At 37.1% G+C, this 14,394-nt stretch overlaps 1 protein-coding gene across 1 annotated transcript; it reads right to left on the bottom strand.

Annotated features, from left to right (window-relative positions):
• Positions 1 to 1,009: 1,009 nt before the first annotated feature.
• Positions 1,010 to 13,347, bottom strand: FUNDC1 (FUN14 domain containing 1). Its single transcript, XM_009697677.1, has 5 exons — positions 13,317 to 13,347; positions 12,099 to 12,255; positions 10,154 to 10,229; positions 3,226 to 3,354; positions 1,010 to 1,644 (listed from the first exon to the last, which is right to left on the bottom strand). Exons 1-5 carry the CDS (start codon positions 13,345 to 13,347, stop codon positions 1,567 to 1,569), a joined length of 471 nt encoding a protein of 156 aa, XP_009695979.1. The 3' UTR covers positions 1,010 to 1,566.
• Between the last annotated feature and the right edge of the window lie 1,047 nt (positions 13,348 to 14,394).

The raw sequence follows: 14,394 nt of genomic DNA, 5'->3' as shown, positions 1-14,394 counted from the left end.
GGCGGGGCCAGGGTGTTAAGTTTTCTTTTCAAAGGCCTTAAACAGGCTTTAGCCTAACTAAACCCTTAAACCTCACAGAATTGCATGACGTGCTTCGTAACGCACTCACCTGGGCCACAAGCACGCATATATGAAGTCAGCATAGAATACAGACTTCTGAAGTCCGCAGCTGCACTAATCTAAACATACACTAGGTTACGATGCCAGGCGCATTTCACGTGCAGCCCGGCTGATGGATGTTCGTCCCAAGTCCTGCACCTCCGAGGTGACATCCGTCCATCTGATCCCAGTGAATCACTACTGCTGTTCAGACACGTGAACGTGAACCCAACAGAACCTGTGTGACAGAGATTCCATTTCACAGTAACTTGCTGGTACAGTAAAAAAAAAACCAAACCCAAAAACAAAAGCCCAGAGAAATTGGGGCAGAGCAAACAGTCCCTTGGATAGAAATTTCTAAAAGGTTTACAGGTTTGAAATGCAGAAAAATGCAAATGTTTGGATTCTCAACTTCTTTAGAATAACCTAGTAACACATTGCCAAAACCACCTTAAAATCCTACTTGAGAAAAATTTTCCAGCCCATCCACAGTTATGCCTCCCATCTCCTTTAGAATCTGCTTCCTGCTTTGATCTGTCAAAGGCAGAGGCAGCAAACGCACCGAGCGGGTTAAGTCCCACTTGTTTTCCCAGCCTTGGGAAGAAACAGGCACACTTCCAATAAGCTCACTGAAGCTAACCTGTACCCTTGTTTTTCCATAGCTGACACTCTAGACAAGGAAAGTCAAATTAAGTGACAACTATAAAAAAATTAAGTCTAAGTTCTGTGTACTACAGTTTTATCAATGAGTTTACACATGCCTACACGTCTGGGAAAAGTAACATATATACATTTACTTAGCACACAAATATCACAAGTATCTCTGTAAATATTTGTACGAGATGCCTGCAGGCTATAAACATGAGACTTTCTTATTTTCTATGTACACAAAGGCCAGAGTCAAAGTTAATTTTCACCTTTAATAAGCTCATGATTCTTTGTTATTTAATCCTCTGTAAAAAGGTATTACAGATCGATAGATTATTGCAGTGACTTCTAACGAACATGGACAGCCACGAGGCTGAAACTACGGTATCATATACACTATGTAGTCATTGATACTATCTACTACGGCATGAAGAAAAATGCTTTTAAAATAAACAATAGTTAACTGAAAACATAGAAATGGAGTTTTCTTTCTTACAGTATGGTTACATATCTATATTCCAAGAATAACATTTCTAAAAAATGCTAGATCTTGAAAGGTCATAGATAAAAAGAGTCATGATGAAGATGAACCAGTTTTGCCCAGAAATGCTATAATGAGCACACTGCACAGTTTTTCAGCAAATCCTAGTTTTGCCAAGCTTCAAGAGGCAAAAGCCTGAAATGTAAAAGCTTCCGAGTTGTCTAGCTAGTCCACTCGTCTTGCTCTGGAAGGCCCAGTGACCCACGCTGCTTTAAGACAGCGCGCCACCACAACTGTTCTTTGCCGACGTGAATGCCATCAAGAGATGATCCAGGTCCTTACGATGCCAGGCCTAACAAAAAGCCTCCAACAAATCCACTGGACACCACAATGTTCTGTTTGATAAATTCTGTTGACTGAGAAGAAAAATAAGTCATAAAGAACCAAGTTAATTGTGTCTGATTGTAGCATTTAATACGTATCGCAACTGCCTGGGAACGTGAATACTAAAATTATGGGTGCAGGGGGAAGCAACGTGTTTAAAAACATACAAAGCTAGGTGGTAACTGCTGGCATCACTGGAGGGAAAACTGACTCTCAGCTATCTAACAATACATTTAAAATACAGTTAGCATTTCAAAAGTCGAAATACAGAGGAACTGTCATAGCAATTTCCTGCCAGTATCACTCTTGTTTTGATTAAAACAAGACAGATGTTTTACAAACTCCCTTGGCAAAAAACCACAAGCACCACCATGACTTCAACTTTAATCACATGAAAAAAGTTATTAAAAAAAACCTGGCTTTTGGAAGACTAGATCATTGGAAAGGAAATACACTTCATTCCATTATGAGCCAGTTTCCTAACAACTTAATCCTACAAAAAACACTTATGTATGACAACATTTGTGTACAATATTTCGTGAAGTAATAGCACAGAGTATAACACGTTATACCAAACACGTTCCATTTCATAAATCCTCTACTTCAAACATTTCAGCTTGGTTACTAGCACACAATCAGAAGAAAGTAATATAATCTGAGGGGAATAAAAAAAAAACAAAAAAACACACCAACCAAAAACATCCTGTCCCATCCATTTCTGCAGGGTGATGGAGAAGGACAGGTTAAGCTATTTGGGGTATAGAAGAAGCTAGAAAACCATCTCTCTTGGAACTTCCACTTCACATTCACATTAAAATTTAAGGAATTTTTTTTATCAACCTACATGCAACTCCAGAGGTTAAATCTGAGCTGTCAAAACTCTTTATTACAGAGCGCTAGTGTGGCTGCTGTTACATCCTCTGCAGCACGTTCCAAGTCAGGATTCACAGTTATTAAGAAAGAAACTCAGATCACCTGTATGACATGAAAATACGTAAAAACAGGCTAAACTATTAAATAAAATCTTCAAATGACAGAATGAAATAGCCCCAGTGACACTGATCAGTATCCCAGGCTACCTCTTTTCAACACAGTCTCTAACTGACAGATTCTGAAGACAGATATTCTTCAAACTATATAAAAGCGAGATAAAAACCACAACTCTAGTTACAAAGTAGTTACAGCTTTCCTCCAGAAAGGTCAGTCTTTTTCAACCAAGTAATTTTGTTATCAGCAGTCTAAGATGATTTGGGTTTTGTCTTTGTAGCTACCATGTTTTAACCACAACACCCTCAAGTTTTTACCATGTCATGACCTTACTGGCTTTCTCACTAGCCAAGAATCTGTGCAGACTAAATGGCAAAGACAACGGCAGTCCCTAAGCTGTATCAGCTACAGAAATACATTAATTTTGTGTGTCGTCTTAAAGAGTGAACAAAATAGAAAGCTAAGTGAATAAAAGAGAGTACAATCTGATAACCTTTAATAAAATATACAGCCAGACCATTTCTGATGCCTTCCAGTTTGGCACCTGCATTTTCAACTAATCATCACCTGCAGTGGAAGGTAAGAAAAATTGGCTGGTAGAAAACAGTTTATTGCCTTAGACTTACCTCTTCAATTAGAGTATTGATTTCAGGTGCTGCCTTATTTGCACGCTTTTTTAACTGTTTTTTTGCTTTGTTTACATCTTTTTCAACTCTCTTCCAGTCAACTTGTACATATCCACTATGACTAGCAATCTAGGAAAATAAAGGGTATTTAGCACAGTTGTAGTTAACATTTTATGAGTCAAAATACAGTATCTTAGTGCCTACAAAGTTGTTTCCGGTTTTTTTTTTTTATTACAGATACAGGAAAAGACATAGTTCCAATTACAGCAGGTGCTCCGCTTTAAACACTAATATCTTCCACAGTAACAGTTCAAATTAGAACAAGCAATGGCAAAGTTCAGTAGGCTCATGTTAATTTTACCAGTTCTCTATTCTTTAGTTATAAAAGCTTTAAATAACAATGTTTTTCCTTCAGCATTTACTGTAACTTTATTTATAAGAAGAGGAAAGAAAAAAGCACGTTCACAGGACAACAATGAAAAAACTGTTTAATTTCGGCTTCTTTCAGAATTGTGGAATTCTGATTTGTGACAGAGTTATTCAGAATCATCCTCAGAAACTCTGAAAACTATTATTTTATCCTACATAATTTAAACTGTCCAACAAAAAAGTATTCAATACAAGGGGATTCTCATACTTTCTACAAAAAAAGGCACTAAGTAGAAAATAACATGGGCTGTGTACAGCACAAGCTCTGTAACATCAGCAAAATGGATACGTTTTGGGGGATTGTTCATGCCAATTTACACTCAGACTCCCAAAATGCTTAAACAACATCAATGAGATTTTTAGCACACTTAACCATCTTCCCAAGCCTTTGCCTTATTTCTCTTACTAAGATTTGATCCTGGAAAAAAAAAGATGTTCTGTTACTTGACCAACACTGATAGTCCCACCAATTTCCTTAAGACAATTCACAAAAGAAATATGTATTTCAACGTTTATAAATCACAGCTTAAAAAAAAAAATAAATCGAGCAATTACTGCATTCTCCAGTGAACAGTTAAAAGAAGCAACTCATCACTTGGAAAAAAAAGAGAAGAAAAAAAATCCAAACTAAGGCTTACTGCTTATTTTAACTGCTAAGACAAATAGATATAGACCACTAACTTTACAGGTAAATGACTGTTATACAAAAAACTCCTTAGGAAGAGTCAGATTTCTCAGGTTCTTCTTAAGGTCATGTTTGGCAAATTCATGTAACTCATGCAACAGCATTCTATGCAAAAGGTACAATTGGTAAACAGAAGTCACAGATAATGAACTTCTGTGGAACAGATATTTAAATAAACAATTTATTAGGTTTGGCGTAAAAATAAATGCTTCACATCACTTACAGGCACTGAATTTTGACTTTCACATAGTTCTTTCTACCAAATAACTAAAATTAGCCTATCTAGCTTGTTTTACAACAGCCACAATAATTAAGCAACGTATTTCACCACAAATTAGAATTTCATGATCCTGAAAAAAACTAAAATGAAACAAGTGTCAGACAGATTTTGCCTGAATTCAGAATGAAGCTCCTAAAAGACCACCTGTGTAAGAAAGTAAATTTCAGTTTCCATATTTGCACAAGATTTAAAAAAAAAAAACAAAACAACAAAACCCAGAAAACCACAATTCACTGGACAAATGCTAAATGAACTTGTTAAATATTATACTCTACTTTACTTCATACCTCAGGATATAACAAATTTATTGACCTTGCCTGTCTATTGCAAACCCATTTATCCACACAGGCACCAATGCTAGGCAGGGATAGCTAGTTAAGGACTGTCTATACAGTACAAAAACATGAAACCAGTTTTAAAGCTGTACTGGTTGCACATCCAGTCACTGGATGACATACCAGGAAAAAAAACCACAAACCAAAACACAAAAAACATGCTGCACACTGGGGTAATTTTTATTTCAAGAATTTAACATTCCCACAAGAATTTCAAAAAGGCCCAAGCATTGAATTAGTGCCTTCTAACTCATAAAACTGAGAACTAAATACGGACTAATTTACCCAGTCCAACACAATGTAAGAAATGTTAATATATTTGCTTGCTTGTAAAAAAAAAAAACAACAAGCAAATGGACCATAATTAGCTCAGTTATCCATACAGTACAAAGATGAGGCAGAAGTTTTTAATTAAGTTCTGTTTAGCTCTCCAGCAGTTACAACTTACATTTGTATCAAAACTCCAGTTTACGTGACATAAGTGATACTACTTTTCTCCCTGAACTTAGCAGCAGAGATCTTAAGTTCTCCTTTTGAGTGTTTTTACACATTTATGAAATAAGCAGAGGACAATGTTTTGAATATAACGGTTATAAATGAGAAGAAAAAAACCCCTGCACTTCACTGCAGTCATAGTCAGAGCCTGTGTCATACCTTCTTTGGCTGCAATCCTACTAATTACATAAATCTGTATATAAGTGCAGAAATAATCCCACTGAACTCAAATATTGGTGAGACGTCAATTTTTAGACCCTAATACATCATAAAAAAACTATTTGCTTACAATAATAAATTTACGTAAACACAAATTCTTAAAGTTCACTAGTATTTTTAAACCCAGCCCCTACAAAAACAAATTAAAATAATAATATTCCATTATCAGTTCCACACATATATATTAAAAAGTCATTAGGTCTATACATATAGAGCTATATATTCTTAAAGAGACATATAGGGGGGTGAGTGTGTGTAGATTTCTGTATACAGAGAAATCCATCCATATATGTATATATTATAATGGAATGATATAAATATTACATATATACATATCTCTCCTATATCACATTAGTAAAATTTATTTTTGTTCAAGATCTTCCAGATATGTTGAAAAAATAAAGGATTTTTTCCAAAAAGGCCATTGAAAAAAATACATTAATGCAGGAATACTAAAAATACATGCATCTTTCTCTGTCCTAATCAAAGAAAACAGAGAATCTGAAAGGGAACACCTCATTTTGGGGGTGATACTAGAGAGGCGTGCGAGTACTTCATTATTGTCAAACGTTATTAAGAGTAACGAGCAAAAAAAATGTTTAAGCACAAAAAAATTATATGGCAAGATGGGAGAAAAGAGTTTTAATTTCCTCAAAGACAAAATCTCTCATACTACAAAAGCCCAACCAAGCCCAGAAGGTACACGTGAGCTCCCTGTGCTCAGCCGCTTGTGCAGCATACGGAAGCCATGTACACTTTTAGGTATTTTCTGGTATTTAGAGAGGTTGCAACCCCATCACATTCAACCACCTTCCAGAAGAGATCTGACAAGTCTCTAACTTCAACATATAAAGACGAAGAGGGACTGAGAAATGATACAACGTTTTCTGTAAGAGTTAAACTGCAGAGCCTGTATCTTCAGCCATCATCTGCTGGCACAGCTCCGGCGTAACCAGTGAAACTACTCCAATTTACAAAGGCAAAGAAACCATGCCCCTCCATTTCCTATCAAAACCTGCCAGAAATAATAGTATTTCTTTAAAAGGCTGACTTCCAGCTGCCATTTGCTTTGGCTATTCCACTGAATGTTCCCTCAAAGTCTGCACATATAAACTGCCAAGTGGGATATTCAACGCAAAACTGAATACAACTCTTTCTTATTAAGTCCCCACCCCCAGAATCATGTTGTTCTCTCCCCACTTCACTGAGATGCCACAACATCACGGCATGGTATCAACAAACCCCTGTACAATATACAGCCAAGGATATCTTAGAGTTTATTTTGCTTCTTGTGTTGTTTTCAAAGACTTAATTTTCCTCAGTTAGAAAATTATTTAATGAAGAATTGGATTGAATTCATCAATGGCATATGAATGGGATGAGTCAAAATATATTAGTGAAAGCACAAATAACTGAACAAAAATACAATTTTATGATTAAATAATAGTCAACACACAATGGAAAAACCTGCAATTTGTATGTTGACTGCACAGCAAAAAGCAATGAAACCGCTATTAAGGATACATGAGTTTAAAAACAGAGAGAGAACAGGCGCTCATTAAGAACAATTGTTTTTAACTAATTCATTATAGCAGAACCACATGAGTTCATACTTCCCTGCTCCTCAGGATTTCACTGAACTGTGCTGTATAAACTAGAAGTTGCACAAGGAAAATCCCTTACTTGTTATGAGAAATTAATTATATTTTCCTTAATGTAGTGCATGTGTATTGGTCTTATACCAGCATATCTGAAGAATTACATCTATTCCAATAAAAAAATTGATGAAATTAAGCTCTTGAACTATCCAGCACAAAGATGTAGTAACAGATCTTAATTTTGAAAAACTATGCAAATTCCTTCATGTCATCTTTATTCTCTCAGACTACTTTTCATTTTATCTGCATTAAGACTGAAAAAATTTATAGATCACTTACAAAAATCTGAAAAATCTTTTTTGCTTCTTGTACAAACTGACACTCCAAAAATATATTGCTTTCAGTATCCTATGAGATTTCTTGAGATGAAATCATCACAAGCTGAAGAAAAAAAAAAATGCATTTTTTTTCATTTCAGGGCTGAAATGTTTCACTGAATGGGCTTTGGCCAAGAATCTTGCCTTCTGTAGTTCTTTTTCTTGTTTTAGCAGGTAATTACAATGCCAATATTGCAATCAGCAGTTGAAATGAAATTTGCAACTTCAGAGAAATTTACAGATAAAAAAAGTTTCTAGTCATGTGCCGAAATGCTCCTCTGCCCACTCAGGGGAAATGCTGAACATGTATTCACAGGGAATTAAAATCACGATGTGTGATCTTTAAATGAAAAAATTAAAGACTACAGAAATGTAATTACACTATAGAATTTATGACTCAGCTCTAAAACGCAAAACGTTTTGAATGAAAATGAAAGACCAGGGCATTTACTTCATTCCCTTCCAAGAGAATCTGATCTTACTTAAAGATATAGACAACTCAAAATATGCAACTCATTTTTCCTCTTGGGTAATACTCCTTTTCAGATACACTGTAAGTGAGATCAACTAAGAAATCAGACACTCAAACACATGGCAAATTTATTTTATGTATAGGAAACCTCCCCAAACTTCACAGCGCAACAAGCAAAAATACTGCAAAAGTAATGTGTTTTAAGCAATTACTATCTTCGTTTGTCTATAGGTCTTAGTTTTAACTTTTCAGCTTCCTGTAGTTGGAAGTACTAACGAAGGCACCTGCAGGCAACATTCTTCCTGCTACCCCTGGATGCCAGGCTTCTGTTCTGTAGGCTCTTCAGTCAGCTAAGTATTGTCATTAGAAGAACTAAGACAATTAAGACCAATGGCATACAACATGGGAAGAGAGATTAAGATCTTTAAGTCAATTAGGTGAAAAGGATGATGAGTACTTCAAGATCCACTGCATGCATATATATATATATACACATATATGTAGCTCTACAGATTTAATTCTTCCCTCATGACCCAGAAATACACATTATGGGCTGAAGAAGCACAGACTACTCCATCAATTTGGATTCATTTGCTTGCATAGCACATTTTGCCAAAAATCTACATCTGGATGAATCTAAACCATTTCAGATTCAACACCGTTGTTAAATTCATCCTGATGTTTACGTACAAGCCAACCAACCAGTGATTTCCAGAAGATTTAAAAAGATCATCAATGCACAATGGTGATGTAGAATGAATGCTAATACTATAAAGCTTCATATCAAAACTATTTCTCTTCGACTTTTTACATTGTTGTTGATGCTTGCTTTTGAGTAATTAAAAATAAAATACACTTTATATTTGTTCAAAACAACTTAAACCAAATAGTTCCAACAGCATACATTCTCACACAGAGTGCTGCAGTTCAGTTATATGTTTAGTACGGGGTTTAAAAAAACAAAACAAAACCAAACCAAGCCCCGAAACAGTAGAGGATATGATCACGAAGGAAGGAATACCTCACACAACTGTGACATTTTGATGTTTTACACAGCAGCAGAGGTACTACCCAAGCCTTCCTGATCAATGGCTGACTGCAACAGCCACTACAATTAAAGGAATAACTAAAAGTGGGATATATATTTCAGAAACTCTCCAGGGTGATGTTGGAAACCAGAAAAAAAATAATAATCTTTACATCCTCCCTCAAAAAATGGTATATTATTGAACCTAAGTAGGCACCAGTCTACTTCCTCTAGAATGATCTGAGGAAAAATGACAAGCTCATAGGTATTAAGATATGAAAAATGTCAGTAAAAAAAAAATTAAGAATTACTTGGCATCTTACACAAGGATATGTGAAATTCTCCTTCACTTAAAGTTTTGTCATCTAATTTAAAGGCTTTTTGGAAATATGTCCTCCCCTAACCACAATATCTGATGAAAAAAGCAAATGGTCATGCCACATAACATCATGAAAAAAATCTGGATTTGAAATCCAATTGAACAGAGGAATGCAATGAAGCTACCAGAAATCAGCAAAGCTTCAGAGGTTCAACAGATATAACCAGTAAATACAGCATGGGGAGAAAACAGAAAAGCACGGCTTCATAATGAGACCAGTGCAAGTCTTCCAAGCAACTGCCAAAGCAGCCTACTTCTTCTAAAGCAGACAAAATTCTCAAATCTATTTAAAATAAACACAGCTTAAATTCCTTGATCTCCCTAACTAGAGGCAGTTCCTCTAATGTGGCAATATTGAATCACATACAGCATTTCAGTTTCTGTGCAGAGGTTTCTTTTGGTTTACTACAAACTATTTCACAGGATAGCGTAGATTCTGGTTTACCACTGATTTTTAGAAATGTCTCTTTTGTACACAATATTCCACCTGAAATGTAAGTTTTTGACCTGTAAGACTAAAAAGATGAAGTAGATAAGAAGCCTTCCTAATTAAATTTTACCCAACAGCTGTGTTTTTCCTATTGTTTAGTAAATAACATTTGCCAACTTATAAAGCATGAAATGCTACATACTTGAAGCAGAAGAAAGCCACCACCTACTGCAGTTGCTGCAAGCTTTCCGACTTTCTGGAACAAAAATCCCGCACACCTTAGGAGAACAAAACAAAAAAAACCCAGTCCAATCAAGTTGTCTTCTGAACAATGCCAGACTCCAAAATTCCTGACTACAACTATTGCTATTTTTTCATTTAACAAAGCAAATGTATCATTTCGCATTCTTAAATTTTAAAATCAGAATATTTAATACAAACAATATTTAATTAATAATGTCTAACACAAGACAACATGAGTAATGGTTGTTAGTTCATGGCTGTCTGACAGACCCTTTAAAGTAAGCTTGAGATCTTCAGGGCTTGTCTATACAACAAAAGCTGTATGCTGCTGTTAAACATAGCACATTAATAAAGCACAATGTGATAATATAAAAGTGCCATTATAACTGATCCCAAATGGAAAGTAAATATATTATACCACCATTTACATTAACTACACGACCCATAACTCAAATACCTCAGGTAAAAAGAAGTTACATCCCTACCACAAGAGTTAAAATCAGCAGGGCCCCTCTACTGGGACACAGCCTTAGTCTATTTTTAATGGATCAAGGCAACCAGAAAATTAATTATCTTGTTCGCAGTCTGTAAACACTCCCACATCAAATAGAGAACAGCACAGATATCGGTATCATAGAATAGTTTGGGCAGGAAGGGACCTCTGGAGCTCATCTAGTCCAGCCACCTCCCCAGAACTGGGCCAGCTGCAAAGCCCGATCCAACCTCCAAGGTAAATCAGGTTGCACAGGCTCCTAACTCAGGCAGGTGTTGAACGTTTCCAAGGTTGATGGTTCTGTAACTTCTCCGGGCAACTCTGCTGGTGTCTGACCTGCCCCCCCTCCCCCGAGAATTTCCCTCCCCCTGCTTATGAATAGTGAATTCATATTTATATACATGAATATGCGCACAGAGGTATATACATCTACAGATACTGAAATACACAGTTTCCAGGTCTTTCAGTAAGCCAGTTTTTAAGGATGCCAGATGAACTATTCCCTAGAAGCTTCAGAGTTTATATATACATATCTAACTTTCAAAAAATAATTTTAAGGCTACAGAAGGAAATACAAAAAAAAAATAAAATAATCAGACTGAAAGCTAAGCCTACACTCCTCAAAGCTGTACTGAGCCTGGACATGACAATTTCATTTTTAGTCTATTTCATCTTCCAAATCTTGCATAATTCTGTTTTAAAACTTACTGTGCTACCATAATGTTGTTTTTCACTGAACTTAAATTTTTTAGAGTACTGGAATAGACAAATAACAAATACCTTGACACAGCTGCTAAGCCTGTAGCCACATTTTCCAGTTTAAGTTCTCATCTTTACTGTCTAGCTTTCACTATGAATTATTTTAGCGTACCTATGCTGCGGTATCTCGCTTCAGTTAACAAGAGAGCAGACTGTCAATTTGTTCAAAATGGCTACCGCTGAATTTAGAGGGAAAAAAGTCTCTATGAAATGGGGCTCTTAATTAAAAGTATATTCTGCCATACATTTTCTTCTCTTCATTTCTTTTACCTATAAAATGTCTTAGTCATAATATCATAACTAGGTTTCTGAATCTATACTAGTAAGCTTTTCCATACAAACAAAATTTATATGCAGTAATTTTCCATTTATTCCTTGTACTTTCAGAGCTCTGACATTTCCCCAAATCCTTTTCACAGTAACTGGTACGAGTTCCCTTAGATAACTGGTGTTTTACCAATACTACAAAACACTTTAGAATGATGAGTCAGAATAATGAGTCAAGAAACTGTTCACACATGAATAATCTTAATCAATGATAAAAGAAACCCTGTTAGAGAAGACATGTTTATGTGCTTCAAATAGCCTTGGAAAGGGATCTTCCAACACAGTAAAAGGTCTAGGACAGTTATGAAAAGTGATGCTCCCTTACCAGCCAGTCACACCACCCATCACAATCTGGGTAGCTACAGAATATTTTTCTACAATTGGTCCTGAATTCCGGCCAAACACACGATTCCACCAATGGTGACGCCGCGCATATTCTGTTAAATCCAATACTTCATAGGAATCATCGTCACTTTCATGTTCTTAAAAAGAAGGGGGAAAAAAAAAAAAAAAGAAACATGATTTTCTCAGTTATACAGTAAATTAACAATCTATGTAAAAACCCCAAACATTAACAGAACTGTTTTTGGTATTAACTGGCTAATACATGGTTTAAATTGCAGCATCCAGGCTACCTATAGTCCAGCAGCTCACAGAACAAAGGATTTTGAGATTTTATGCCATAATCTTCAAGGTAAGGAAGACAAGACTATAGGGAAGCTATAATCTATAAAATCCATGACTGGCACAGAAAAGGCGAACAGGAATCTCCTACCTGTTCAAGTACAGGAACAAAGAGGTATCAGATGAAACTACCAGGTAGCTTATTCCACACAGAAAAAGGAAGTCTTTCTCTCCTCTCCTTCACCCCCCACCCATTGGAAAGCCCCAGTTAACTTGTGGAACAGCTCAGTGCAGGATGCTGCAGGCACCAAAAGCTGATGTGAACTCCAATTAACAACAGAACAACTTAAAGGGGGGAGGTGGGGGGGGGAATTCACCAAGGGCTGTCAGACACAAAGACAACAATCATGGCTAATGAGGTCCTGGGCAGAAAAATCATTAAAAACATTCTGAGAAAGTATCAGTACATGCTTACCCTGTTAAATCTTTCTTAGCTCATCCTGCAGCTGATGTCTTTCAGACACAGGATGCTGGGCTTTCAGCTGACCTACTAGAGTTGCTTTTATGATCTTAAGCAATGCAAAACATGTCTGATTTACAAAGCACACACATCTCTTCTGGATAGACCAAAAATTTGACACATTGAGAACTTCTGGCCTAGTGTTTTCCTCAGAAGGCTAGATGTTAGCATATGTACATAGAATCACAGAACGGTTTGGGTTGGAAGGGACCTTAAAGCTCACCTCGTTCCAACCTCCCTGCCATGGGCAAGGACACCTCCCACCAGACCAGGTTGCTCACAGCCCCATCCAACCTGGCCTTGAACACTTCCAGGGATGGGGCAGCCACAGCTTCTCTGGGCAACCTCTGCCACTGCCTCACCACCCTCACCGGGAAGAATTTCTTCCTGATATCTCACCTAAACCTGCCCTCTTCCAGTTTAAAGCCATTGCCCCTTGTCCTGTCACTCCATGCCCCTGTAAAAAGCCCCTCCCCAGCTCTCTTGTAGCCCCCCTTTAGGTACTGGCAGGCTGCTCTAAGGTCTGCCCGGAGCCTTCTCTTCTCCAGGCTGAACAACCCCAACTCTCTCAGCCTGTCCTCACAGCAGAGGTGCTCCAGCCCTCGGATCGTCTTCGTTGCGTCCTCTGGACTCACCCCAACAGGTCCATGTCCTTCTTGTGCTGAGGACCCCAGAGCTGAAGGCAGTACTGCAGGGGGGTCTCACCAGAGCAGAGCAGAGGGGCAGAATCCCCTCCCTCGACCTCCTGGTCACACTGCTTGGGATGCAGCCCAGGATGCAGTTGACTTTCAGGGCTGTGAGTGCACACGGCCAGGTCGTGTCCAGCTTTTCATCCATCAGTACCCCCAAGTCCTTCTCCTCAGGGCTGCTCTCACTCCATTCTCTACCCAGCCTGTATTTGTGCTTGTAATAAGCCAAGAACAGACACTTCTCTTCCTTAACAGGTGAAATAGATGAAGCTAGGGCTTCAATTAAGTTCCACATCTGCAGTACAATTCTGTCAACCTTTTCAAAATAGGCCTCCTACAACTTCAAATTGGAGATTCTAAATACCACGTATACTCAGACATCAAAGGGAAGAGATTGTTTTAAATTTTTAAAAATACTTTAAAAGCATATCATAGTTCTATAGACATACATATATGAATTAAAGTCCACTTTGGTTACATACATTTAAGGTGAAATACAAGTTCAGCGATGATGCTGGGACATTTCAGAGAGGAAGAGAAGTTAAATTACTACTTAGAATTACAACCTCATATTGTAGATATGAACATTTTATTCAGAATTTCAGCAGCCTTTTTTAATTCTTACTACAAGTATGGGTAAAAAGTTAGAGAATGCAAGAAATACACATGTAGGTACGGATTATTTCCCTTTATTATCATCTCAGTGTTCTTGAGTACTAAAACATAAATAACAAGACCCATAATGCCAAGAAGTTGTTACTGAATGTTCTTTTTTCCAACTTTGAGGT

This window comes from Cariama cristata, unplaced genomic scaffold, assembly GCF_000690535.1.
Source record: "Cariama cristata isolate BGI_N322 unplaced genomic scaffold, ASM69053v1 scaffold20470, whole genome shotgun sequence".
NCBI lineage: Eukaryota > Metazoa > Chordata > Aves > Cariamiformes > Cariamidae > Cariama > Cariama cristata.
This window is presented reverse-complemented; position numbering and strand designations above follow the sequence as displayed.